This window comes from Acyrthosiphon pisum, chromosome A3 (genome assembly GCF_005508785.2).
Source record: "Acyrthosiphon pisum isolate AL4f chromosome A3, pea_aphid_22Mar2018_4r6ur, whole genome shotgun sequence".
Lineage (NCBI taxonomy): Eukaryota > Metazoa > Arthropoda > Insecta > Hemiptera > Aphididae > Acyrthosiphon > Acyrthosiphon pisum.
Window position 1 is genome coordinate 30,678,310 of NC_042496.1, and position 27,095 is coordinate 30,705,404.

The window sequence follows — 27,095 nt, forward strand, 5'->3', positions numbered from 1 at the left end:
TCACCTAAACTTAAGATAATTAAAATTAAATATCGAAAAATAATATTATACCTAATTTCGCTTAAATTCCATTGTAATATGTGAATCTTGGATATTTTCCATTTGTGTTTTTCTTATGATAATTTTCGGGCGCAATTGATAAAGGTGTTTATGATGTGTATTTTATTTCTGATCAACTCACCGGCGCAAAATATGTTTAGGTACCTCCACCAAAAATATGTAAGTATAAAATAATTCAGATGGTCTGAAACAAAAAAATCGGTACAACTGAATCACACCGAAAATAACAACGTACAAGCGTACCAACACTTAACCGTAATTTGTGCAGCACTATACTGTATACACACTTTATTACTACGTACTTATAGACATATATCTACGTAAATAAATATAAATTCAAATTTTAGTAGGTAATCCAATTTTAATTTTGAAAAAAAACTTCATTTCTGCAATAGCCTTTTCTCTATAATATGCTCTGTAGGAATCGGATCTTCGAAATTTTTGATTGTTAATGTAGCACGGTTCCAAATTAATTAATTCAGTTTCTCGAAATAACCATGCACTTTAAAAAGGCCAATGAAACGAAGAATAAGGTTTTCCTACAAAACATCGAAGAGGGGCTGACGAGTTCAAATTATTTTTCTAAATTAAAATTGTACTACTAGAAGTATTATAGGTATGTTTATTTTTTGCCAACTAATACGCATGAAAAATCCAATCGCTCAGTACCTAGGTACCCCCTTAACCTTCCCCTGTAGATGTGGCCCGTCGGTAGAAACATATTTTGGCACGCCTAACGATCTGCTGAAGCCAGCCTTATTTTAAACTGAAATTTCCGAAAGTGAATTCGCTCTTTTTTTCTTATCACTCTAAACCGATAAACGAACGTTTCGTAACGCGCGTACACGATACACCTGACGATAATGACGATCGCAGTCCACTTATATCGAGATCGGTCGTGTTCGACGGTCCGCATCTTAATATGATGTCTGGATAATGACTCGACCGTATGCCATCATACGTACAAATAATGCGTAATAATACTATTATGATAATAATAATGGAGGAAAGTTCGGTACCTGAAAGGGTACCGATAAAGATGTGGTAACCGAATAGTTGAGAGGCACGCACGTGTAGTGTAATGGTGAAAGTCGAGTCAAAAGGCGACCTGCACTGTTGTAGTAGGTACATAGTTGTGATGAATGTCCAGCTCGTTACCGCGACCACTGATGCTGCTACGGATACCGCGTATACCTATATTCAGTGTCGTCAAATTACTTTAACCTTGTCGCGATCTTCGTTCTTCATTTTTTTTCTTGCGACCCGAGCACCGATGTAATGACGTGTGTAGTACCTACCGCTCGATATAACGACGACGACGGACACCGAGAACTACCTATAGAAGGAGAAGGAAAAAATAAAACCACTCGTTCACAATCGCGAAAAAAATTTATTTCAGCAAAAAAAAAAAATATAATAATAATATATAGTATAGAGGCAGACGATTGGTATAATGACATATAATATTATAATATATATATACATATACCACCTACGTACATACAAATATTATATATATACTTATTATAATATATTGTTCATAATATATATATATATGTATAGCTGACACTTAAACGTAACACATGTTTATATTATGTAATAGTTAATTATTAAAATATAATGTTTATTATTATTATTGTTATATAATATTAGGGGTTGAATATAATATATTATGTTATTTACAATGCGCGTTTCTCGTACGTGGAAAAAAACGTTGTCCGCGCGTCAAAAATATAATGTGAGAGGCTATTACTATATTATAATATTATATAATTATTATGGGATCGCGTACCGACATGATAAAATGCAATACCTACGGAAGGTAAAGGATATATTGTTATTATGAAATCAAACGAATACCGCAGTTGTAGCCCACTGACCTACGCGTAACCTACACGGACCGGATCGTGGCGATCTGTGTAAAACAATATGTCATGTAAAAAACCGTTCGTCGCGCGGCGTAGCGATTGCTCTCCACACGGAACGTTTCGAAAACGATAGCAAAACATTACGACGACCCGCGCGGAAATGACGCCGATTAGTGAAAAATATAATATTTTAAATCGTCTAAAATCGCACGTCAAAAGACGCGGGGCCGAACGGGAGAGGTGCGACGACGGCGAGGAAGGGTTTATCGCACGTTTCGCTGCAGAACATGATATTTATTATCTTAGGCGAAAACCACTACTGTACAACTACCTACTACACAATGATATCGGGTTGCGTAAGCAAACACGCGAGGTGGAAAACGGTTAACCCGGTCGCGGTAAGTGTCGTTTTTGAAATGTATTCGAAGTCGACAAGCTATATTGACGTGCGTCGGCGGTTTAGTGGGACGGGAAGAATAACGCAGAGGAAACGTAAAAAAAAAAAAAACAGTAAATTGCCGAACTATTAAATCGTTAACTTATTAAATCGTCTACGATTGTTATTGAAGTATAAACATAGAACACATATTATTATTATTATTATTATTATGCTAAACATATCATTGTGTCCATTATTAATTTTAGCAGATTATATTATAATGTTATCACTCGTCACAATAATTTAGAAAAAAAATTTCAACTATGGCGGTGGCGATCGATAGCAAACAGAAATGTATAATAAAAATCTTACATAAAAAAAAAAAAAAAAAAACGATAGTCAATATATTCTCACAATAAATTTAAATATAATAATATACAATAATTTACATTACGATTTATGATTGATTTATATAATATAATGTTATTTACAAACACTGCACATTTTCCATGTGGTAATTTGTAATTTCCGTATTAATAATAATCATAATAAAAAATATAAAATAAATGGCCGGTAAACGCGCGTATTAAAAAAAAATATAAATCGCATCGACAATCATAACAATAATATTATACCCAGGTATAATAATAGGTCGACTTGTGCATAACGCGTTCGTATATTATTATAATAAAGTGTTGTACGCGGCTCGATTGTTCGAATTTCTCGGAAGGTCGACATTTTGCGCGATTACAAACACAGGGTGGTGAAGGGAAATAATTTTTGTCTTTCAAAAAAATAAAATTTATGAATATATGGACCAGGCGATTGGTCTTTACTACAAAAGTGATATACCTATATGTTGTTTTAATTATTATAAACGGCGATAATTTAAGAGAGAACTTTATATAGTTTAGCCGATACCGCGGTGCGCACCGCCAATCAACTTAAAACCGAATCACACAAATTTCACAAAAAATATACAATATCATCATACATAATATAATATATAATTATTATTATACGACTGACAATAGTATAATATCCACACGATTTAAGTTTAAAAAAAATAATAAGTAAAAAATTATGTACGTAGGAACAAATTTAAGGAATAGTAATAATAATAAAAAAAAAATAAAAAAATCATCAAATCGTTACACAATAATACGAAAATAGTTTTAAGACATAATATTTAATCCTTACACGACACATACATAATATTATTTTATTAAGTACAAAGCAGCGTCAAACAACCGAAACGATCGCGTCCGTGGTGTAAAAGCAAAAAATCAAAAGACGCGTAATAATAATGGTATTTTGATCCTAAACCGAGATTCGACCGAGAAAACAAACGAATTCCAATAAAGTGTACAATTTATATTACGTACGACACCGTTTCTTGGCTACACGCGAAAAGTTGTACACGTACAGAGATGATATTATTATTATTATTATTATGACGTAGGTAATACCTAATATTAGGTAGATTAAAATCTGTTTAAAACCGTTTAAAATCACGCACTTACAGCTGCGTATGTATTTTTATTTATTTGAATTTTTTTTTTTGGGCTTTCGAAAAGTAGTGGGAATCTTATCGAATCGACGTACGAGCGAAAAAAAACTAAAAGCGTTTCTTATAATAATATTACTGTATAACTGTTCTCGACCCGAGTCGTCGAGCGAGATGAAAATTGATCGATGGAAATTCGTTCGAAATATCGTTTATTATGTATAAAATGAAATAATAAAAATTAATAATCCTTAACGCTAAACACTTAAAAATATAACATTGAAAAATCTATCTACAAAACGAGGCGCAGGGAGGGAGGGACACGAATGCGTTACACTGGGTGGGTAGTACTAGCGGTATATTTTTATAATATATATTATGTTATCAGTAGTGGGTAATATTATAAATGTTATACAGTAACAGTAAACATTGTACAGTAATAATAGTGTAAAAGTATAATGAATATAATATAATATAATAATGATAGTAAAAATATTATATAGTAGCAGTATAATAGGTTGTACTTATGTAGTATAATGTTGCTATGGGTAGTATAAAACGCTACGGTAATAATAATAATAATTACATAAAATAAATGCCAGAGCGGCGCGAAACTCAGTCGGTCAAACTCGGAGAATTGTTTCGCGTACAAAAACTTATCATACACCCCAATCATCATGATATCATATTATTATAGCGTTTATCAAATTTTAATGTTATTTATGAATTTTGTTTTTTAAAATATATTTTTCAGTCGTGAAGAAATCGTCGCTCCGCGTACACCGCCGCCGCCGTCGTAATGTGCGTATTTTACGCAAAATAACACGTGGTCGTGTAGAATCGTTGCAATCGTGTCATCGTCGGATCGGTCGGGTTCGGGTGCTGTCGTTTTTAGACGGCCGAATCCTTGCCGACGAAACGGGTCTGCGACACGGACCGTTTGACGTCGTACTCCACTTCAGTGTCCTTTTTCAGCCTGCGAATGCGGACAAAAGCCAAACGGTTTAATTCTGTCGTTGTTAGGTATTATTATTATCCATATTATTAATTTTCTACGGAGGCTATGTACGAGCTGTTTGCGTCATACGCAGAGCCGGATCAAAGACCCAGAAGGCCGGAGTGTACCCACTATAATATCGGAGGCATCTTAAAACAAAGTTGCTATTTATAAGTCATTTTATGCGTTAATTATATGTTTTTTTATTAAGTATTTGATAAAAGCGAAGATGGATTTTAAAAAGAAAACATATTTTCAAATATTAACTAGGTAGGCACTTATAACTTATGAGTACAGGTTAGTACAAGTATTTCACGGGTCAAATATGAGCAAAATATTCTGTAACAGAAGTCCAATGTCATAATTGTGCGTGATTCATCGAATTTATGATCGATATTACGTTTTGCGTAATATGCGTGGAACGGGAAACCTCTCCTATTCGTCGTCCCCGACTAATTTATTTGAGTTATTATTAAATTATAATCTATAAACGAAAACTGCAATAATATAACAATTTATTGACGGCACGCGAACTAATTACGTTGTGAAAAAACGTCTGTGGGAGATCTGGCCTAACCCCGCGGGGGTGCGCTGAAGTACGACCCCGTATGGCGTGTGAATGTGTATTTGGATGGGAGGGGGGGGGGGAAATGAATACGGGGAGGGTTGTAGCACGAGGTAATACAAACTTCCGCCGTCTGGACACCCGGCGAGGGGTTAAGGTTTTTCGATTTTATTCTTGAACGCCGTTTTTCGTATTATATACTTACATTTCGGTGGGTTCGATGCGCAGATTGTTGCTCTGGTAGGTGTTGCCGTTGGTCAACAGTTCTTTGCCCTCGCTGAAAAACAACACGTACATATTATAATATTATAAAATATAATATTTTCTAAACAAAAAATCGTTTACATTACGTCGTACAAGACTGCAGCGGTATCGTATCATTATACGAAATATATACATATACGATGCGTGTGTAAGTACTATATATATATATGTTGCACACAATAACAATATATCATAAAGGTATATTTACCACTATATAGGTGGAGGCGGCGGCGCGAACGTTTTTTTCCCCTGTTTTAGACGCGCCTTTACACGAGTTACACATAATAATTAATGTTTACACCGGACTGCATGTACCCAAGTTGTAACACCAACGACCCAAATTATATTATTTTTATAAGCGTCATAATATCTATTATACGCGCATATTATAATGCGTTGTAATTATGTTGTTTTAATCGACAATTGTGTATACCTACACTGTGCATTTATACAGGGCGTTTATTTTAACGTCACTCATTATTCGCCAGTCGAAAATGTTTTTATACATCATAATTTTTTTAGTGCTGGGTACACATTAGGTTTTTAGATGGGGGTATATATAGGTACACTTCTAAACATTAAACGCGTTTTTTCCCCACTAATTTTCATATTTTATCGCGGCGATTTTTTTATGGGCTTAACATTTTAATTTTATTTAACAACTGCCCCTTCGCATGGAGTCGGTTTGCGATGTGAAATCAAAAATATGACCGGCGTTAAAAAATTTGAAATTCCTAAAAAATCACTGTGATCAAAAAAATTATGCGAAACATTATATTTTTTCACCAAAAATACGTATAGACAGTTTACCATTTTATGGCGCTTAGTTGTTCTTCTGTTGTATAATACCGCGGAAATGTATAGAAATAACCTATTTCTGTATATTATATAGAACTATTCCAAGGTAAAAATTATCAATCGTAATATTTAAATTTTATTTATACAGGGGTAGCTGGCCAGCACATTTCCCCATGTAAGGCAACTGGAAAACAGGAAAAACACGGTTACCTTGCACCCTATATGCATAGGGTAACTTTTTCATGGAGGACCACGTCTCCGAGGGTAAAAATTCACTACGTATACATACGAAGGGTTTCCCGCCGAGCGCCCAAGTTCGCGTCGCCACTGACCTGCGTGGTGATATACCGTGGTACAAACATATATATATAAACTCATAATAATATATAATATATACATTATTTATTTACCGTACATGTATATAATATTATATTCTACATCGTATGAAAATGTAAATACATAGTGGAAGTATATAGGTACGCGTCGGCATGTGTTTGGAAAAAAAAATAAAAAAAACACCAAACATTTTTTACATAATATCGCAAAAGCAGGAAAAAATCAATTTAAAGCGAGTCAGTCTGCAGAAGACAGGTAATTGGCTTAAATGTATATTATCACATGTAGATATAATACTAAAACAGCTTAAAAGCTTATATTATATTATGTATATTTTATCATACACAGCAGTGTTGTTATAATATCAAATGTTATAAAGGCGAGTGTGTATATTATAACAATAATAATAATAACAACAATGATATTATTATACGTTGGTCGAAGTGTACGACGGACGCGCGACCTTTGAAGAGCGTCCGTCGCTGCAGCGTAGGTGGGCACAGCTCTATAATATATAAGTAGGGTATTAAACCAAAGCCGTTCGGATCACGTCAAGCTCATAAAACTATTCAAATTTATATCGTCATTATATTATAATATAATATAATTATATAATATATATTATTATAAACTATATTATTGTTATTATGCGTCATAACGTGTTAGCTGCAGCAGGCGTATATTATATTATAGACGATAAGTGTTATAGCAATATTATTATTACATAGCGGCGAGATCTACGCGAGGTGCATACAATTATGAATTATGGCGACGTCACCGATACAACAATACATAATATTACGTATAGGTGTTACACTATTATATATATCATCGTTATCGTATCACGTCGCTTATCGTTCAAATTAGGTGCTTACTGCTTACCAATCTCGAAACACGCAGCAAATATTTTCATTGCGATCGCGCAAATACGTATGTAGATGCACGATGAACGAAAATAGAATTTAAAAAAAAAAATAACTAAAACGGAATAGAAGAATTCGTAGGTACAATAATATATTATTAAAATAATAAAAAAAATAATAAGGCACACACGCAAAACAAACGGGAGGAAGATAAAAGAGAAAGAGACAGAAAGATAAAGATAGAGATAGAGATAGAGAGAGAGAGAGAGAGTGAGAGTGAGAGGGAGAGGAAGAAAAGGAGAAGGTATAATAATATTATATAATATTAGGCTGCAAAGTTCCTAAAGTTGCGGACAAAATTCGCAAGGTCATTTCTTACCACTATTTTTGACACAGCTGTGGTGCAGGGCATGGGTTTTGATTTGGACATACTAATTAAATTTACCCTAAGCTAATAAAATATAAATTATTTTATGGTTTGTATTAGATATCGAACATTTTCTGAGTGGCGAAATTACTAAATATGAATTTATTTAGGCTGAATATCGAAAAGGATGGTCATACAAATTTTAATTAATAGTATATAATGTTTTATATTTTCTCTTTACTATTCGTTTACTTACTTTGGATTCACGAATAATTTATTCCAAGACAATTATATTTTGAATAACCCCCGCGTACTAAATTGATAGTTGGGATACTAGGTATCAATTTAGCACGGATTTACTTGGATTCAGGTAAAGGAAGCTTATCCTAAGTCCCGAAAAAGGTAAAGGGAAATATTTGTGTTCGTAACTTGCATGGTTTTCATTAATTTGTCCGCAACTAGGAAACAACGCAAGTACCTGATATTAGATAATACTATACATTACATCGCAGTAATATCATATAGATAATAGATAAGTAGAGAGAGTATAATATTATATAGAATCGAACGCATTTAGTAAATAAGGTTTTGATATTACGGTATAATTACAAGCGACCAAACCAAATCAATTAAATAATAACAAAAAATATTAATAAATTAAACAGACAACACGTTTCTTACAACACAAAGTTCATATCTGGCAAGGGGACTTTCTCTACGTCGGAAGTGTAAGAAGAACCGTTTCCGTTACTGGACGATTCGCCCGTGCTGTTGTTGCAATACGGCAACGGAAAACGCCAACCATACAAACTGAAAACGGCCCTCGGTATTTGAATAAATAATAACAATAATAACAATAACAATAACAGGTAATATTATAAAAACACGGGTAATAAAAACTCAATGAAAAAATATAAGTTAACAACATGTAAATTGATATAGATATATTATTGTATAATATTATAAAACACCTAATAAAACAAAAAAATAATGATAATAGGTGTATAATATGGTTAAGGATTATATTATATTATATAATATTAATTATATAAAAAGTAAGAATATAATAATAATGTTTTGTACGTATAGCATTTGAAATGTTCATGATTTAAATACATTTTTTTTCATCAATTTTCATCAAAAACTAAAAAGTATTCATTTCGTAACTGATAATATCGTGTTGGTCTTATTTTCGCACTTTATTTAGCTGATATTTTTAAATTCTTACAATGTTATTAAGTAAATTATTTAATAAATTATTAATTAATATATGGATACAGGTTCTTATAGCCTATATGAGAGACATTTGTTTGAAATAGGTACCTAATACCTATTATAAGAAGTAATCACAGTGATACTATCGTGAATGGCGAAATATAACCAAAAGACATTAAAAAAAATGTAATATCCTATTAAATTACTCATATTGGTTAAGATACCTATATATATTTATTCCCAAAATCTCAAACTATATATTCTAAAATAATATAAATATTTAACGATTTTAAATACTACTCATTATAATATTAGAACAATTCATATTTTTTTTCGTTTTTTGCAAGGGGAAAAATAACATCACACATAGGTACCATTAATTGTTAATGTACCTATATTTATATGCGGGCACTCACGACTTAACGGTCAAAGGGTTATATTATGGATTACAAAGGGTGTATTTAGGTAAAATAATATGATTTATTTAATTTACATATATGTTGTGTATATGCTCGTATTTAATAATATAGTTTAAAAATAAAATGCGCGCACACGCGACCCACATCCAGACAGACGCACAGACATACATAATCACAGACAGACGGACTTAATCTCATACAAAGGCGAGCGTAGACTACGAATACCTATGTAACACAAACAATTCTCCCTTAACCCTAAGTGAAATTATACAATTACAATTTAAAATCATTAAAATATAATAAAAATTGTATCGATTTGAGCTCTATTCAATCCTTCATCGGGGCGAGGGATTTCCGATTCGTTCATAACATATATTCAATAATGTGTAATACTGTTTCAGAGGTAGGTTTTTGAAATGTAGGTATTATTAATTCCGTATGAGTTTTCAACAAGACAAGGCCCTTCAAACCTTTTTTTGGGATTAAAAGAGTGTATAATGCACATTTTACACTCATTATGATATCAATATTTAAAATATACTACGTATTATAAATAATATTTAAAATCAATTTTTCTGTTAGGTATCTATAATATACATAATAGGTACTACACGCTAATATAATATAATATTATACACGAATGACCGTCACCTTTTGTACCTAACTACTATATGCTACAGAAGCCTGCTTTCGCATTAATATCTCATTATAATAATATACATTGTGACTTTAAGGGTCATAATACACAGTGAAACTTCCATATTACAAAGTCTCGTAGGCAACAAAAGAAAATCGTATCACGGAAAAATTTGTTAAATATAATTTAATAAATTAAGTTCTAATTTCGTTTGGTTCTCGAAAATATTTCATCAAACAGAAAATGTTATTGTTAATGAAAGTTTCACTATATAGTACAACAAAAACAATATTTATATTGGTAAACAAGACGATTATTTTATTAATGTGTAAATGAACTGTCAAATCAGGGTGCAATATAAACTAAAAAAATTTGGGCATTGCAGAAGTTCTTTATTTCTTCAGCTAGTCTTGCAGTGATCACGGACTAGAGAAATCACTTGTTGTCAACCATTCAAAATAGCATACATTGTATACAGCATAGATGATATTGATATGGATAGGTCATGGCTGTACAAACCCTACATGATGACGCGGTCTTTTTTGTGTTAAAGACGATTATAATATTATTATCTATACGTTCATGGAGGGTTTCTCTTGCTAGCACGTAAGGCATAATATTTTCATTTATCAACAATTTCCTGGGTCGAATATAATTATTTTATCGTCTATGAAAAAGGTGCTGAGCAAACCCAAGCCCACGAAAATGTTGACAATGCGCGCCCAATGTCTGCTTATTGAAAAACACAAGAAATTAAAAAAAAATGAATCAAATTTTAAAAACAATATTAATTCTGTTCATCGAAAAAAAAACCTTGTGTTCTGAAAATTCCGCTAACGACGTTCCTTGAATTAAATTTCTCAAGATATTGTCGAACTGTTTCATGATATAACAATCAACATGTGTGTATGCGTACGTGTTAAAGAAGACATGAAACATATCGACATATTATAGACATAGTGGTCGGTCCCTTGAAAGGGCAAACAACAACGTATTATTATGATTTTTTTATATTTTTATTTAGATAATCCTTGGCACATTGTATTGTTGTTTGAACTCGCAAAACCTTCGTTACCAGCTACACCCAGCTGTACTGAAGTAGGTACCTACGTATTGCGACGATTCGGAAGCGCAAAGTATAATACTTAACGTCCTTATGTTATAATGTCATCGCACACAGTTCTTTTTAGATCTTTATAATGGAAATCCACTATTTCTCTTTTTATGTTAACGCACTATTGATTTGCAAATAAACGCCAACGATCGAATTCCACTCGCAACGACGATTACCCACGGATTTCATTGTGTACGTTTACAAGCTAATACTTTTTACACAAAAACTTAAGTGGTGCAAATAGTAAATACAGTGGCGGGGAGGTAAGCCCTCTTAAAAAATATTCGACTTATAGCGAATATGGGAGGAGATTATTTCAAAACTCTGTAGAGAGGTTATATATTATTCATATATAAATACTCCCCATGAGAATTAATTCATTTGTGCCACTGTCGATTTTCGGATTTTTTGAAAAATAATGTTAAAAATTTAACTTGAAGTATATTTATAAATAATTTGTATAGATTTTTTTAACTTCAATAGCTGCGATTCTAATGTAATATTCACCAACTACAACAGCCATTATTTTTTTAAAAAGCGTTTAAAGTTTATATAAATGAGAGGAATACTATATAGTATTGCGACTTGCCAGAAGTTGAATCTTCTCTATATAAACTCTAAACACTTATGAATAAAAAACCGCATTACATCAATATATTTAATATATAAACTACACCCACATACATCGAACTATCAGTAAAAATATCTGACAACAAAACGTATATGCGTAGTAAGTTATGAGATCAAAAAATAATACAGCGCGGTTTCTTAGGTAAAAAAAAAAAAAAAATAATTAGAAACAGTGATTATTAAATACATTTTACACAACAATATAATATATAAAGTATAGTCCAAATGATAAGAAATAAGAAATAAAACATTTCGAAAAATCGACACAGACACCCCGACGACAGCATATGTTATTTCGTTTCAATATAATATAATATAATGACGTATAAAACTAAATATTGTGAGTATTTAAGTAAAAACACACACATATATATACACAAAACATAAACATATAAAGCATACGCCACACGAATATGAGACGGGTTGGAAAATATAAAAATGATGATGGTTTTTTCAGTAAAAAGGGTCAGGTTTGACGTGTGTGAATCGTGTGAATAACGACGCGGACGTTGTATTATATTATATTATGTGTATGATGAATGCGAAATGATGATGACACACTAACCACAGACAGCAAAATAATCTTAACGCGCACTTGCTGGTATATTATTATATTATTATATGTATATGGAATGCGAGTAAGTTGTGCCTTAATATTATTTTTCACGCCATTATGATAATAATAGAAAACAATATTTATGTAATATAAATTATATATAATATACAGTATACACACACACACACACGTACATATTATAATAATAATATATTCTCGTATCATATCAAAGTATCAAATGCGTTTACTCTTCTTCTTGGTGGCGTTAAATAATGGGGAAAAGGGATGTACACTTTCGGGGCTGCTCGAAACACGTACCTATCATATTCAGGTGAACATCGCAAGAGTACCGACACATAATAATATTATAAAGGTATAATAATATTATAATTTATAATATCCTCGCATACAAGTGCTCTCTCGTACGATATAATATATAATATATATTACATATAAATGATGAATAATAATAAAACGTCGTTGCGGGCTAGCGGGGTGAGCTGCAGGTGTGACGCTTTCGACGTTATTATATTTTAACATGAAAAAAATATATATATAACGGCGTTGCATTATATTATTGTCACCTTCGTCGAGGCGTATTAAATTTAACGTTTAAAATTAAAATTATTAAGAGTTGAGGGGAAAAATAGCGAGAGGAAAAACTTTTCCCGTACGATTATTATTCCGCGTCTTTGGTCGCGTTTGCACTGTATTATTATATAGGTAACATACCTAACACGACTTAAAACGAAACAAACGGAAAACTTTTACTCTCGTCATCATCCATATTATATACCTACACTTTAGGGATTAATTTAATAACGTATGAAAGTTATGCGCATAAAATAAATATCGTCCGCAATGCACCCCCGCAGCCCCAACCACTAGAATATTCAACTGCACTGCGCGTTGTACACATTGTATAAATGTTAACATTGGATAATGTCGATATTTGCCAATACCTATACAATGCCACATTAAAATATTATTGACTGTTAGCCAATGTCAACCGGATAATATGATATTAACCAAGGACTTTTATTGGATAATTTCTCATTAACTATATGAACGTATCGGTCATAAGATAAAATAATTTTAGTTTTTACAGCTAGCTGATCCCGCACAAAATACTCACACACCCGCTAAATAAGCCCCGTCAAAATATTTCACACATAGCCCCGATATTCATCGACCCTGTCTATCCAATCGGATTATTGAGAGAATGTGTACAAGCACGACAATAGTTTCTCTCTTTGGATTGCCGTGCCCCAGTACACTGCTGACGATATTATAGTTTCAAAACGAGCGGATTTTACGAGTGCAGTTTTGAAATATTTATATTGTTCGATAATGATGTGATTTATATAGTTTTGACTGCAAACTATTGTAGGTAACGTGTTATACTACGAGAAAAATATAGGACATAAACTAATTTAAAAGCTAGATAGTTATATATTATTATCGGGTTCACGCATAAATAATTTTACATATAACTACGCGTCTGCGCCTCATCAAACCCATTTATATAATACATAGGTAATACAATCTAGGCAATAGGTACATGATAATATTATAGACGAGTCCCTGGACATTTTATCCCCTAGTATGTAGGCCACATATTATGCAGAATATATTGTCGATCGTCGACGCCGAACCGCAACGATTAACATTTAAATACATAGTACGATAATATTATGTCATGCTATGCGTGTACGAGTATCTGGGTAAATGCTGTGTATATAGGGTGTATATAGATTTAACGAGAGCTCGTAAAAAACTGTTGTTGGTTAAAGACCGGTCAAACCCTCCTCCGCGGATACGTTCCGTATATAAGGAACTATCCTGACTTTATAGGCTTCTGACGACCGAACGAGTACTAAAATATAAATGCAAAACATGAACACGAAAATAATATTATAATAATTATTAAGACATCCATTGTAATATTATTTTATTGCTCCACTGTGTTGCGATTTGGAACAACCCTCAGCAAGTACACAACTACTAAGGGGGGAGTAGGCTGTTTATAACACATTAAATACGCAAGGAAATTAGGGTAGGTGTGGGCGTAAAGCGTATATAATATACATCATAATATATATAGATACGCACGTGGTATGTATATTGTGCGATTCTTTTAACAGCTAACACTATTACTAATTACTTTACCTATTTAATTGTTTTGGAAATTTTTTTTTAGAAATATTTATGATACCTAACAAAAATCCCTAAACTCTGATCTTTTGATTTATGATTTCATAGTGATGTGAACGATTTTCAAACATAAATATAATTTATAAGTTCCAAATTATCGTAATAATATTTATTTATTTTTTATTGATACACATTTAAATTGTTTAGACGAGAAGAGAAAATAAACGGCGAGTCTATTTTCGTCAATTTAGACTTGATTTAAACCTTCATCATTAATGGAAAATATACCATTCGCGTTCGATAATCAAAAGGTTTTAGAAAATTAGGTACTTCGCCACATATTTTGAAGATTATGACACGATAAAGTATTATATTATTTATGTACATTTTATACGGTCGAAAAAACACCCATGTGTACAAGTAGGAAGTATAATATGCATTGGTCCTTTTTTTTAGTGTCACTAAGACCTGTTTCACATATGGTTAGTTATGTTCACACATTGCCTCTTATATAGTTGAATTACCTACAGTAAGCATTATAATAATCGGAGCAAATAAACTATAATGATGAATAAAACGTATTTCACAAATTATATAGAAAATAAATAAAATACGATATAAATGAAATTGTTTGTTTCAACTATAAATACGAAATATGTGGGTATGTGGTATACCTAATGTATGTATGTGTGTACATTTAATCAAAAGTAATACAAAATATAAAATAAAAGTATTTTCGACAGAGTCTTTATAGGGTCGTGTTTCGAAATTTTCTTAATTATTTCAGTCTTACTCTTTACCTCTACAACCTAGACTTAGTAAGATATCACATCATTAAACTCTGATAAATTTAATTTCTTTAAACCATTGATTTTGCTTTTGAACGAAATACAATATATTAAGGTTGGTACTACAGATTTATATTTTATTTTAGAGTTGGACTATCAAAAACAATATCCAGCTTGCATAAAAATGAAAAAGTAACTAGCATTGGTATCTGTTTCACTCCGTCTGTCATACGTTTCTCATTCACATGATGGCAGTTTGGAAATCGTTGGTAATTTCTATGTTTATTCTATCATGTATATTTTAGCATATATTTAGACAAAAAAAATTGTGTTTTACTATTTTTATTGCGTATATAAAAACCTTAGTCCTAAACATTTATACAATGGTGCAAATATAATAGATTATAGGTACCTAAGTATAATAAATTATGTATCTTTTTAATTTATAATAACGACGTTTCGTTTTATTTTTAGGAAAACCCGAGGGTAGGCGTGGTAACAGTTTACCTAATATTATAATAATATACCGCTATGTAAAACCACTTGGTATTTACCGCGGCGTGTTGACTATCTATTTATCTTGCTGTCTCGGTCAGGATGCATGATGATTATACGGCGGTGGAGATGACTGCAGTGCGCACACCCGAGTGCATAAAATGTAAATATATTATATGGTATGGTATAGTATGGTATATGGTATGATATGATAATATTAAGTTATAGCTACACGCACGAATAGAACGCGTACAGGTACGATGTCAGGATATCACGAAACCCGGTGGATTAGTATTATCAGCAAAGTGATTATTATATGTGTTTGTATGTAAATACCCGAAAAAAATTTAAAAAAAATAAAATCATACCTTCCAAGCTTTGCGTCCTCGTCTCTCTTCTTCTTCCGACAACACATCCCGAACAGTATGTACAAGATACCTGTGGAGTGCGCATGAAATGAAAAACAAAAACAAACGACAACGACACATTATTAAATATTATGTAATAATATTATCAAATTATAATAATATTCCGACGACGAAGCTTATAACACGTCTTAATTTAATGTAAATATACGAGTTGAACATATTCGGCGTGTGTCTTCACCACGAAAATACTTTTACCTAATGAAAATATAAATAATATTCTGGCATGTGATGATATTAAAAACGCCTTATACAAAAGGATATTTAAATTTGTTTATAGGTGTATGGGTGATAAAATTAGCTTTGAAATAGACATTTTATTTTATTTTTATTTGTATTGATCCTTAAATGAGATAATCTACGTTACAGCCGTGTGGTTATACTATACGTTATCTAATGATATTTTTGATACCTATATTACATTGTTTGTTTTTTTTAAATATACATATAAATGAATCAAAATTATGAATAATAATAAATATATAATATCAGACGGTGATATTAAAAATAAAAATACTAGAGTACCTATAATATATCAGAGTACAATTTAACGTATTTCTCACTATATTGAGGTTAATAGGAGACGGTACACTAATTTGGTAATCACAATATTGTAAATTACCTATAATATAATATAATGCTTAAAGGGTGACCGTTGTGCTTCAATGGAACTTTGACGTGACCGAACATAAATTTTCTAAAATTTCGGGCCAAGGATAAATCGTAAGTGTCATATAATATAAATGTATTAGAAAACCATAGGTAATCACTAATCACTAATCCCATCACTAAATATTACATTCCGATGTGATATAAGAAAAAGTCTAGTCGTACGTAAATCTTTATATTATTTTATTTCCTATTATTACGTGCTAAACGCGTGAGGTTTTGCAAAATTATATAGTACCTCGAAGGTGATTTAAAATAAACATATCAACAACTCAATTTGAAGCACGTTGAAATATGAGAAGTATGAGAAATGAGAATATAACACAATTTCATAAAAAAATAACTCCCTACAAAGAATGAAAGTAGATAGGATACAAAAATATATGAATCTTTTAGTTGTATATTTATTATTTGATCAAATTATGACGTTATATTAGAATAAAAAAAGTTATATTTTAAGCATATAAAAGTCTATATGATATTAAGTAAATTATAAAGTAAAAAGTTAAGTACCTCTAGGATCTAGTAAACGTATTAAATTATTTATTTTTACCATGTTTTTTATTCTACTTCTTTCAAAAATCAATAGGCTACGCTACTGATGACCGGTCGGATAATGACGTGTGAATTCTTTGACTCTAGGTTTTGATATACAACATGTGCGCTGACATCCTTTTTATATTAAATATGTTTAGGGCGTATTCGTGTTGTCTACTTATACATATTAAGACGTTTACCAATTGATTATAAGATAATTTACGGAGTTAAGTGACAAGGGGAATAGTGTAATATCAGCTGAAATCTAAAAAACCAGAGAGATACAATAATTTATAATTTTTTTTTGTTTTTGAGGGGTAGTTAAAAAATGCATCCGGTCGATCTACCGAGGCGGTCACCCCCTCAGCACGAACAAAAATGTGTTATAATAATATTATAATGTGGTTAGTGGTTACCGTTGGTCCGACTTTAACTTACCAGTGTTGTTGGCGAAGTAACACGACACGTCGATGACCACCAACACGGTGAACAGGACGGCCAAGACGATACTGATTATGACCACCGAACTGAGCCGGTTAGTGTACGGCGGCTGCATTGGAGGTATGTCCACGCCTGAAAACGAACACGGTAAATCATCATCGCATGTACAATAATAATAATAATAATAATATAATATTTTAATTTCACATCGCATTATTGTAATTTTTGTCGCGTTTAATGCGCCCGGGTTTAATGATTAACAATAATCATTTATACCGCTATGCGCGTGCGCAGCGCAAAAGAAAAAGGCGCATTCGACGAGATGCAGTTCTTACAATATAGGTAATAATATATTGCACTATATAATAATTTATTTATAATTGTCGTAAGTGGAAAAAAAAAACAGAGGTTAGCCGCAAATCATATCATATTAATGAGTCTTCGTAATTTTGTGATTGGTGTCGTTCACAGGTAAGTACACATCCACATACACACACACACACACACACGCACACACACATGCTATATTTTACTAATATGTACACATTTAAACATGCTGCAACGCGTATAACGACAACAATAATGTTATATACGAGGACGTAATATGTGCTAGGACGAGACGTTTGTTGTTTTCCCGCATCGTTTCAACGGTTGTCGTTCACCGGAAGTGACCCGTCGACCTATATTTAGCGTATCGTTTATATTGTTGCTGTCTGGTACGCGAAGCTGTGTAAACGAACACATAAAAAAAAAAAAAATTATAATAAAAATTTAATAGTATAACACACCGAAGAAGCGTTAGTGCAAAAAGCCAAGGAAACAAGACGTATATAGCTGCTGGTATAATACGGGTAGGTATGCGTGCGTCGTATACATTACGTATATCGTCAGTGAATATATTGTATAAAATATATACGTACGCGACAAATCCGAAATCATTGTCATCCGATATAATATTATTATTATCATAATAATATGTATACGGCGGCCCCGGGTCGTCGGCTATCGGATTTCGTCGCAGGCACTGCAGGCTGTGTGGGGGGGCGCGAAGAAGCCACGAAAAGATAATATTATGTTGAAGAATACCGTGCACTTTATATTAAATCCGTAAACGCATCATGCTCTTACCTCTTCGACATGACGTCATCGCCATGTTTTAAAAAACAGTATTATTATTATTTTTGTGATGTAGTTGCGACGTTGCTGATGTAGTTGCAGTCGTTGCACCGTTGTCAATATAATATTATACTATACAGTATACAGGTAACTGCTAAGTATGTACAGGAGGGTATTTTTTTTTTTATCGATCGTTATCCCTCAACACACGACCCTCATGACTAAACCAAACCAACCTAACCTAAAACTCAGACCCTGCAAACTTTGTGCTCTGACTGTAGTTGGTTAGGTTAGCAGTTAGGGGTTAACTCGAGGAATAACGCGACTGTCCGGCGATAAAATATAACCACCCCATTATTGTACAATAATAAATAAATCAAAATAATCACGCATTGATCGTAGTAGATATACAATATAATATTGGAATATTTTTGAGGGTAGGTTATTCCGGGACAACCAAAAGTCGACAAACGTATACCACAATTCGTTCATATAAAAAAAAAAATTATACGTTTATTATTGTCTTATTACATTATATATAAGTATTTTGTTTTTTAATAAAAATGATGTAAGTATAATATAGATCGCTCTAAATGCATTTACAACAAAATGTAATTATTTTAGTATATAATATAATTACTTAATGAGACTCTAAAACATAATCAGTGAAACACTTTTTTATCATATTATAATATAATATAATAATAATAGTTATCATAATATCAATAATGGTAGGTACATTAATAAAATCGGTGACAAATTATACAGAATAATAATAATATAATATCATAATATCTAAAACAGGCGACTATTAAAAAAAAAAAAAAAGTGAGTATAACTTAAATCTTAAGACTTGTTTTTTACCCTATATTCAAAAAAAAAAAAATTATAAAATAAAAATATAGTTTATGTATAATATGTATGACTTCTACTCGCTATATACCTACACTATAATATAATATTATTAGGTATATTATGGTAATAATATTTAAACGAATAAGAATATTATTCGTATCTCAGTATAAACTGCTATCATATTATAATATTATTTATATTTGATGAAGCGTGGATAATATTTACACATACGGTGGTGTTAATATAATTTATAATATTATTATATTATCACTAGGACGGCGGTAAAATGGCGGGAAAACGTAGGGTATAAAAACATATGATATTATTTCGGAAATTATATATAGGTATAGTAACCCAGGTCGGAAACCAAATCGATACCATGGTATGAAAATAACCGTCGGGTATGGGTGCAACGACATAATATTAGGATTGGCGTTAACGAATATCGACGGGGAGGTTAAATTCACAGTCTAGACGAGTGAAGTATTATAGCGAATAATATTGTATACTATGGCCGTAGTGTAATGGTAAACTGCATTTAATAATGTTATAATTTCGTCAAAATATGAGTAATCGCTGACCGAACCGCACATGGACGCAAAACAATCGAACGACAACTAAATTATCGAATATTTTAATGCGATGCTATATGATCGTCATCAGCTACGTCGTTGAAAGACTTATTTAGACAAAACGCGATACTGGGCAGTAATATATTTTAAAATTGAGACAAATTATTATTATAAAAGCAATGAGCTCTCATCTCTATATTATGAAAATAAAAAATAAAAATGTCACCGCGGGAAACGAATGTATATAGAGTGACGGGCTGCAGATTAAAATAAAACACCTATATAGGATATATCGTCCAGAGATTCGTAGTCGTTCATACACACATATACATTACAAACATTTATATGATTTTATCACAACAATTATATATATATATATATATAATATTAGACAAGTACAAGGCTTAAAAATCTACACAATAATAATATAATACTATATATATACCTTGCCACGTGCAACAGCTGCGTATAGGTACTGCACGCAAAAATATATATATAATATTATTATACACACTAACCGTTATCAAACGTTTCGATTTTAGCAGTCATTTAACAATAATAATATTATAATTTATGCATTATTATTTCAAGCAAATAATAATATTTTGTCGGTGAGAAAAAGAAACTGTTAATGATATTATTATCGTTCGCGAGACATGACTGCGTACGCTTAGTACAGATAGGTGAATATAGTATATTATTATAATGCCTAATTAATAATATTAATTACGAGGAATAATTGTAAAAAAAAAAAAAATGAAACATAAAACATAGCGACTGTAAGTCAAACGGGAAAAAATTAATAATAAAAATCATAATCGTCATAATAATAATATTATGCTAAAAACGTTTCGCACGAGTTTTTTAGCGTAACCACCAGAGGTTTCCGCCAAAGGAAGCAGCTAAGCTCAATGCCGACAAGGCGACAATACAATCGCGTACGGCCAATCGGTTAACGGTCGCCGCCGCGTTGATGACGGCCACCTTTGCGGTTTGCTCTGTAAATCACAACACATAACACACTTGGATATTACGCTCGCAGACATAGAAAAACAAATAAACAATAATAAATAAACAAAATATAAACAAACAAAAGGGTGTGTATGATGGTGTATTGACTATTGTTGCAAGACGGAAGGTCGAGAGAAACGGCAACGGCAATAACAACAATAATAATATGTAAGGACGATCCTAGTGTGTAGGTGGGTGGGCCTGCGGCAGGACGGAGAGGACGAAAAATAAACAAATAGCACAACCGTATAAATAATAGACAGTTCTGTACTTCTGTCGGTTCGGTTCTATTCCTGCGACTACGACTTGTTTCCGCCAATAATAATATTATACTCCCGTTTTCCGCATTAACTATAATTGTAGTTGTTATACAGCTACCACGAATATTATAATATACAATTTTGGTTGATAAATTAATAGTATGAGGGTACCTACTCGTAAAAAAAAGAAATTAAATAGGTACTTATTACAATACTACTATTTTTTTTAACTATTACGCGTTATTAATGGTTGTTAACATGAAAATATCAAATGAAATAAATTATAATTAATATTTAAAGTGCATAACGTTTAATAGTGTACAAGGTTTTTTATAACGTTGTGATGACGTCCTTTTCTGTTCCGTACAGGTACAACAAAAGGATGTAAATGTAAGGCGGCTTATATCTTTGCATAGTACACGAATACAATATTAACAAATATTTACAAATGAAATTACTTTTTATAATATTACGGAATATAAGTTCAACGAGATTTTGTCAGAAGTTTAAAACTGAAAGAGGGGATGAAATATACGGTTTTGGAATGAAATATTACGTCACACGTGTAATATTATCTTGACTACCCTGAGCGAAAATCAAAACGCCCAACCACAATAACAAGAATATTATATATTGCGTTATTATCATTCATTAATATAAAACCTAATCATTATATACGTAAGATATATCGATACATCATTATAATAGACTACACGATATAATTTATACTCATATATGAGATGCACTATAAGAATTGAAGTAAGTATATATTATATTGTTTTTAATAAATATATATAAATGCTCAAGCACCTTGACTGTACCAACGGCATCCGGTCGGTGCCAGTCGCACCCCGCATCCTCCCCTGAACGGATGCGTCTTATTACGTTTTAATTATTGTTTTTATTTTATTGTTATTATATTTGTTGAGTTTTATAGTCAGAAAATCATGGGCGGGAGGCTGGTACTATGTGTTAGATGTTGGTATGTATAATATCAGCTATAGTGGTGTATTATTTATATAAACACGTTGCTGCAAATCTTCGGCACATGGTGGATTTTTCTTGCACAACTTTTAAGGTTTATGGTTTTGAAAAATGTTGTTTAAGATGCGTAACACTTTCAAATAATGACGTTTACCAGGGAAAAAATCTGAAGTATGATTACTCATTTTATCTGTACCAGCCATGATAGGTATCTATAAATTAAGTCGGCCATTTGGATAGGAAATTTTGAATTGTACATCATTCTTAAGCACAATTTTTTTTTCGTGAAAAATTCATATGTAGATACTAACTTATTAAAATCGAGACTCCCTGAAATCGTGATGCAAATAGCACTGATATTTAAAAAGGAAAATCGTTCGAAATCATTTTTTAATGAAACACCATGCGGTTAATATTAAACAGCTGCAAATATGTAATTGTTATCAATTATTATTTATTGTTATTTTGTTACTTTTTAGTTTCAGTAATTTTAGTCTCTGTCGTGTACTTTTGTCAGTGCGACGGCTATAACAATATTTTATATTTTACAACCCTATTCTCGTCCGATATAATAGTATAATATTATTATACATATTATTATACCTAATTAGACGCTGCGGGCGGATGCAATTCGGAAAGCGCGTCGTTAATTCTAGATTGGCAAAACGAATTAATTTGATTAAAATAGGAAGTCATCTCGCCGAAAATGTTCGATACATGAACACGTTGTCACAAATCAGATAGGTAAAAGTGTATAACTGAATTTAAAGAAGTTATATATTGTGAAACTACGCGGCAGAAAATTTATAAAAGGTGTCAAATATTACAATTTTTTTAAAAAGTTACAATCGTTTGAAGAAAATATACCTAAATATAATAATTTGTAAGATAAAATATCTGCATCAAACGCTGATATGAAATGCGATTGAAAATGCTGTCATAATTAATTTTCAAACCGATCTGGCAATATCAAAATTATTATTATTATTTGTCTACAGAAAATTGTCCAATGGTGTTTTTATTTATTTGATCTCATTCGACGACAATCACTTTCATACATCGAAAAATATGTCCTTATCTTTTTTTAATATAATATAATATATGCATTTATGTGGAGTATATTATAATGACTAAATATGCTAATTATAAAATGTTATAGATATAGCTTGCTAGTGTTATTTTATTATTTGTTTTTTTTATTTATTCTTCAAGAAGATTATGAAACATAACTATAGACAAATTACATTGTTCTGCAACATTTCTAGACAAATTTGAACAAAAAATTAAAAGTCTTTAGCCCTAACAAACATAGTAGGTATGTAATAACGATATCGTTGTTGCGTCGACCGCAGAATGTTCGGTCGAGCACACTCTCGCGCGTGGTCTATTACAAACTCGATTCCGGAAACTATTCAACAAACTATTTTACGACTTGCTAGTCCTTACCTATCCTTCCAAACGCTAATAATAGTAATAATAATAATTATGTTGTACAGACGCAAAAGGGTTAAACTCGTCAGCCATGTCAAAGCGTATAAATTGGGACACCACGATTTCACAGTATATAATAATATATAATATCGACATAATATAATCTTATGTCGATATTTTAGAACACGATTGGCTACACCATACACACGTGAAAAAACATAGTTTACTTTACATCCAAAAGTCCACTATATATGCGGTCGCTCAGTATTAGAGGTCATCGCACATATTATACATTAAAATAAGATTTACGGACTTTTGAGAACGATAAAATACATAGAAGAACATATTATTATATGGAGGCATGGAGCTGATAAAAGCGTGACAAAATATTTTTTGTATGGCTGTAAAAAGTGTGTACCTATAAAAAAAAATCGAAACCATTTAATAAATAGGTAGATACATATCAGAAATCGAATTAAAATTACTAGGATTTAGTTGACAACAAGTAAACAAAAACACCATAAAAATGATTAATTATTGGACGATAAAGGTAAACGAGCCAGCAACAGGACGACTTTTGATGTCGGAAGTAGACTATTATTATTATTATTATGATTGGCTATTATACCTATCAAAAAACTAAATTTACGACTTACGAGTTGATATAATAATACCTATTATTATTCATCAAATAATAAAATTAACGTTTAACTAATTAAACTTGTAATACGTCATGTATGCGTGTATGTCGAGTAGACGAAAATGTCTGAAAAGCCCGTTGGTTTTGGGCACGCGGGTCGAGTTTTTTTTCAGAGCTAGTTCGATGAAAAACCAATTATAATTTCTTTTTGTCTTGGGGGGGGGGGGAGGGGGAGGAATGACGGATTTAATCGCGCTCTCTTGACTTGGCTGCAGCGAAGTGTTTACATTTTATAATATTAACGAAGTAATACAAAAACGTATTTAATAAACGTGTCGTCGTCGTCGTCGTCGTCGTACATTCGGTCACTGTTTCCGCGCGAAACAAAGAAAATAACTCTCGTTCCGGCGGCGTTTCTACGAACGTTTTGAATAATTCAATTTTTCCGAATCACGGCAAGCGAATGTAGCGTTTATCATAACTGTATAATATATAGAGTTGGATGCAAACAAAATGGAGAATTTATATATTTAAATATATATAGAGAGAGAACGGTGCGCGCGCTGTGTATACACTTAAAAAATAAACAGTGTTAGAACTGGGAAGTATACACACTTATAAGGAATATATTCCGTACGTCGTTGAAGGCGCACAATTCAACGGCGGCGACGGACGTTAAAAGCCATTTTCGTCACACGGTCGCTTTTAAATTGTAGTAAATAAACACGGTGGCGGACAAAAGACCCAGCCCAACGGTCGGGCGGTTGCTTCGTCGCGTCACGCTTATTTCTTTGCTGCGGAGCTACTCTGAGGGATTTTTAACGCTCGCGCACGCACACTGGAGCTCAGCTGTATATTATAATAAGTACAGTAATAATAATAATATACAACTCAAAAAAATATGTAAGGCCCACGCGTGGTGGTCCGCTGGGGTGGCGTGATGACGAGGGTTGGTGTCGTCGGCGGGGGTTGTGGCAGAAGGAAATTCGTGCGAACTATGTAAAACCAACACTTGAAATGTTATATTATACCCACATATATATTATACCTACATATATATTATTATATAGGCGCCTATACTGTAAACTCTCAAGGGCGGTAGTGTTTCTGAGAAGACATTGTCTCGGGGGAGAGAGAAAAAAAAAGATGGCAAAAAAGTCAGGTATACATTTTGTGTGGAGACCGCACGGGTAAATAAAAATCGAAAAGAAAAATATAAACCAGGGTAGGCTACCGAGTGGGGTGAAGAAACCTACGGTAATAATATAATAATCATACAATTAACAATATTATTATTATCGAGTGCAAAATATTATATTACCTATTGAAATACGACTTTAACGGTCTATCGTGCTGTGCAATAATTGTCCATTTTGAAAAACAAACAGATCATAGGAAATGGGGTAGGTATATTAGTATTATCTGTCGTCCGCCGGCCAACACACCCAACACTATAGATCGCATTATTATTGTACGGTAAAAATATCAAAAGCTCTGCGTTGGCACCCGCGACTCTTTTCGAAACGGTTTTCCCCTTTATATGTGGCTTTCGCTTTATACGCGGCTTTTGCGCCTACTATAATAATATGTACCAGGTATAATATTATATTATATATATCTATAATAATACTATACGTCACTGCACGTTTTCGTCACCCTTATTATTATTATTGTAATAAGTATGCCTCTATATAAGTAGTAAGTTTTTTTATTCAAACGCACGCTGACACGATTTTTAAGCTGGCGGTGGCACATGATTATGACGACGAACGAAAATTTAAGTCTCGTCGCGCACACTTAAAACTTTGTTTTTAATTCACCGGGTTGTGGTGTTTACGCACTGCGCAGTCGGTAGCATAAAATAATATTGTGTTAGGTATTTGCTGTAATTAATTATATTAAACGCGTCGTTATACATATACATATTACATGGGAGTAACGTATATTATATTACATACATATAAATTATAATATTATACTAGTACTGCAGCAGAGAACCGTTGATGTGTTAATGAAAAGCACGATTAATATGTTGTAGGTATACCCGTGTATCATGATAGGTATATCATATTATGAGACGCTGACGATAAGAAAAGAGGTCCATCAAAGCGTTGGGAAAAAAACAATTCTAGAAATATTTAG

The 27,095-nt window shown here is 32.2% G+C and overlaps 1 protein-coding gene across 3 annotated transcripts in view; it reads right to left on the bottom strand.

Annotated features, from left to right (window-relative positions):
- Positions 1-3,201: 3,201 nt before the first annotated feature.
- LOC100160689 (fasciclin-2) overlaps positions 3,202-27,095 on the bottom strand; it is a 170,644-nt gene continuing 146,750 nt past the window's right edge. The window contains exons 11-15 of one of the 3 annotated variants that reach the window (XM_008191810.3): positions 18,082-18,216; positions 16,381-16,450; positions 8,686-8,814; positions 5,582-5,653; positions 3,202-4,790 (exon numbers count right to left, since the gene is read on the bottom strand). In XM_008191810.3, the coding sequence (XP_008190032.1) occupies positions 4,706-4,790; positions 5,582-5,653; positions 8,686-8,814; positions 16,381-16,450; positions 18,082-18,216 (491 nt within the window). In that variant the 3' untranslated portion in view covers positions 3,202-4,705. Of the gene's footprint in view, positions 4,791-5,581; positions 5,654-8,685; positions 8,815-16,380; positions 16,451-18,081; positions 18,217-19,732; positions 21,626-27,095 lie in introns of those variants that run through there. The other 2 variants (XM_001943521.5, XM_008191811.3) reach the window with 2 other exon arrangements.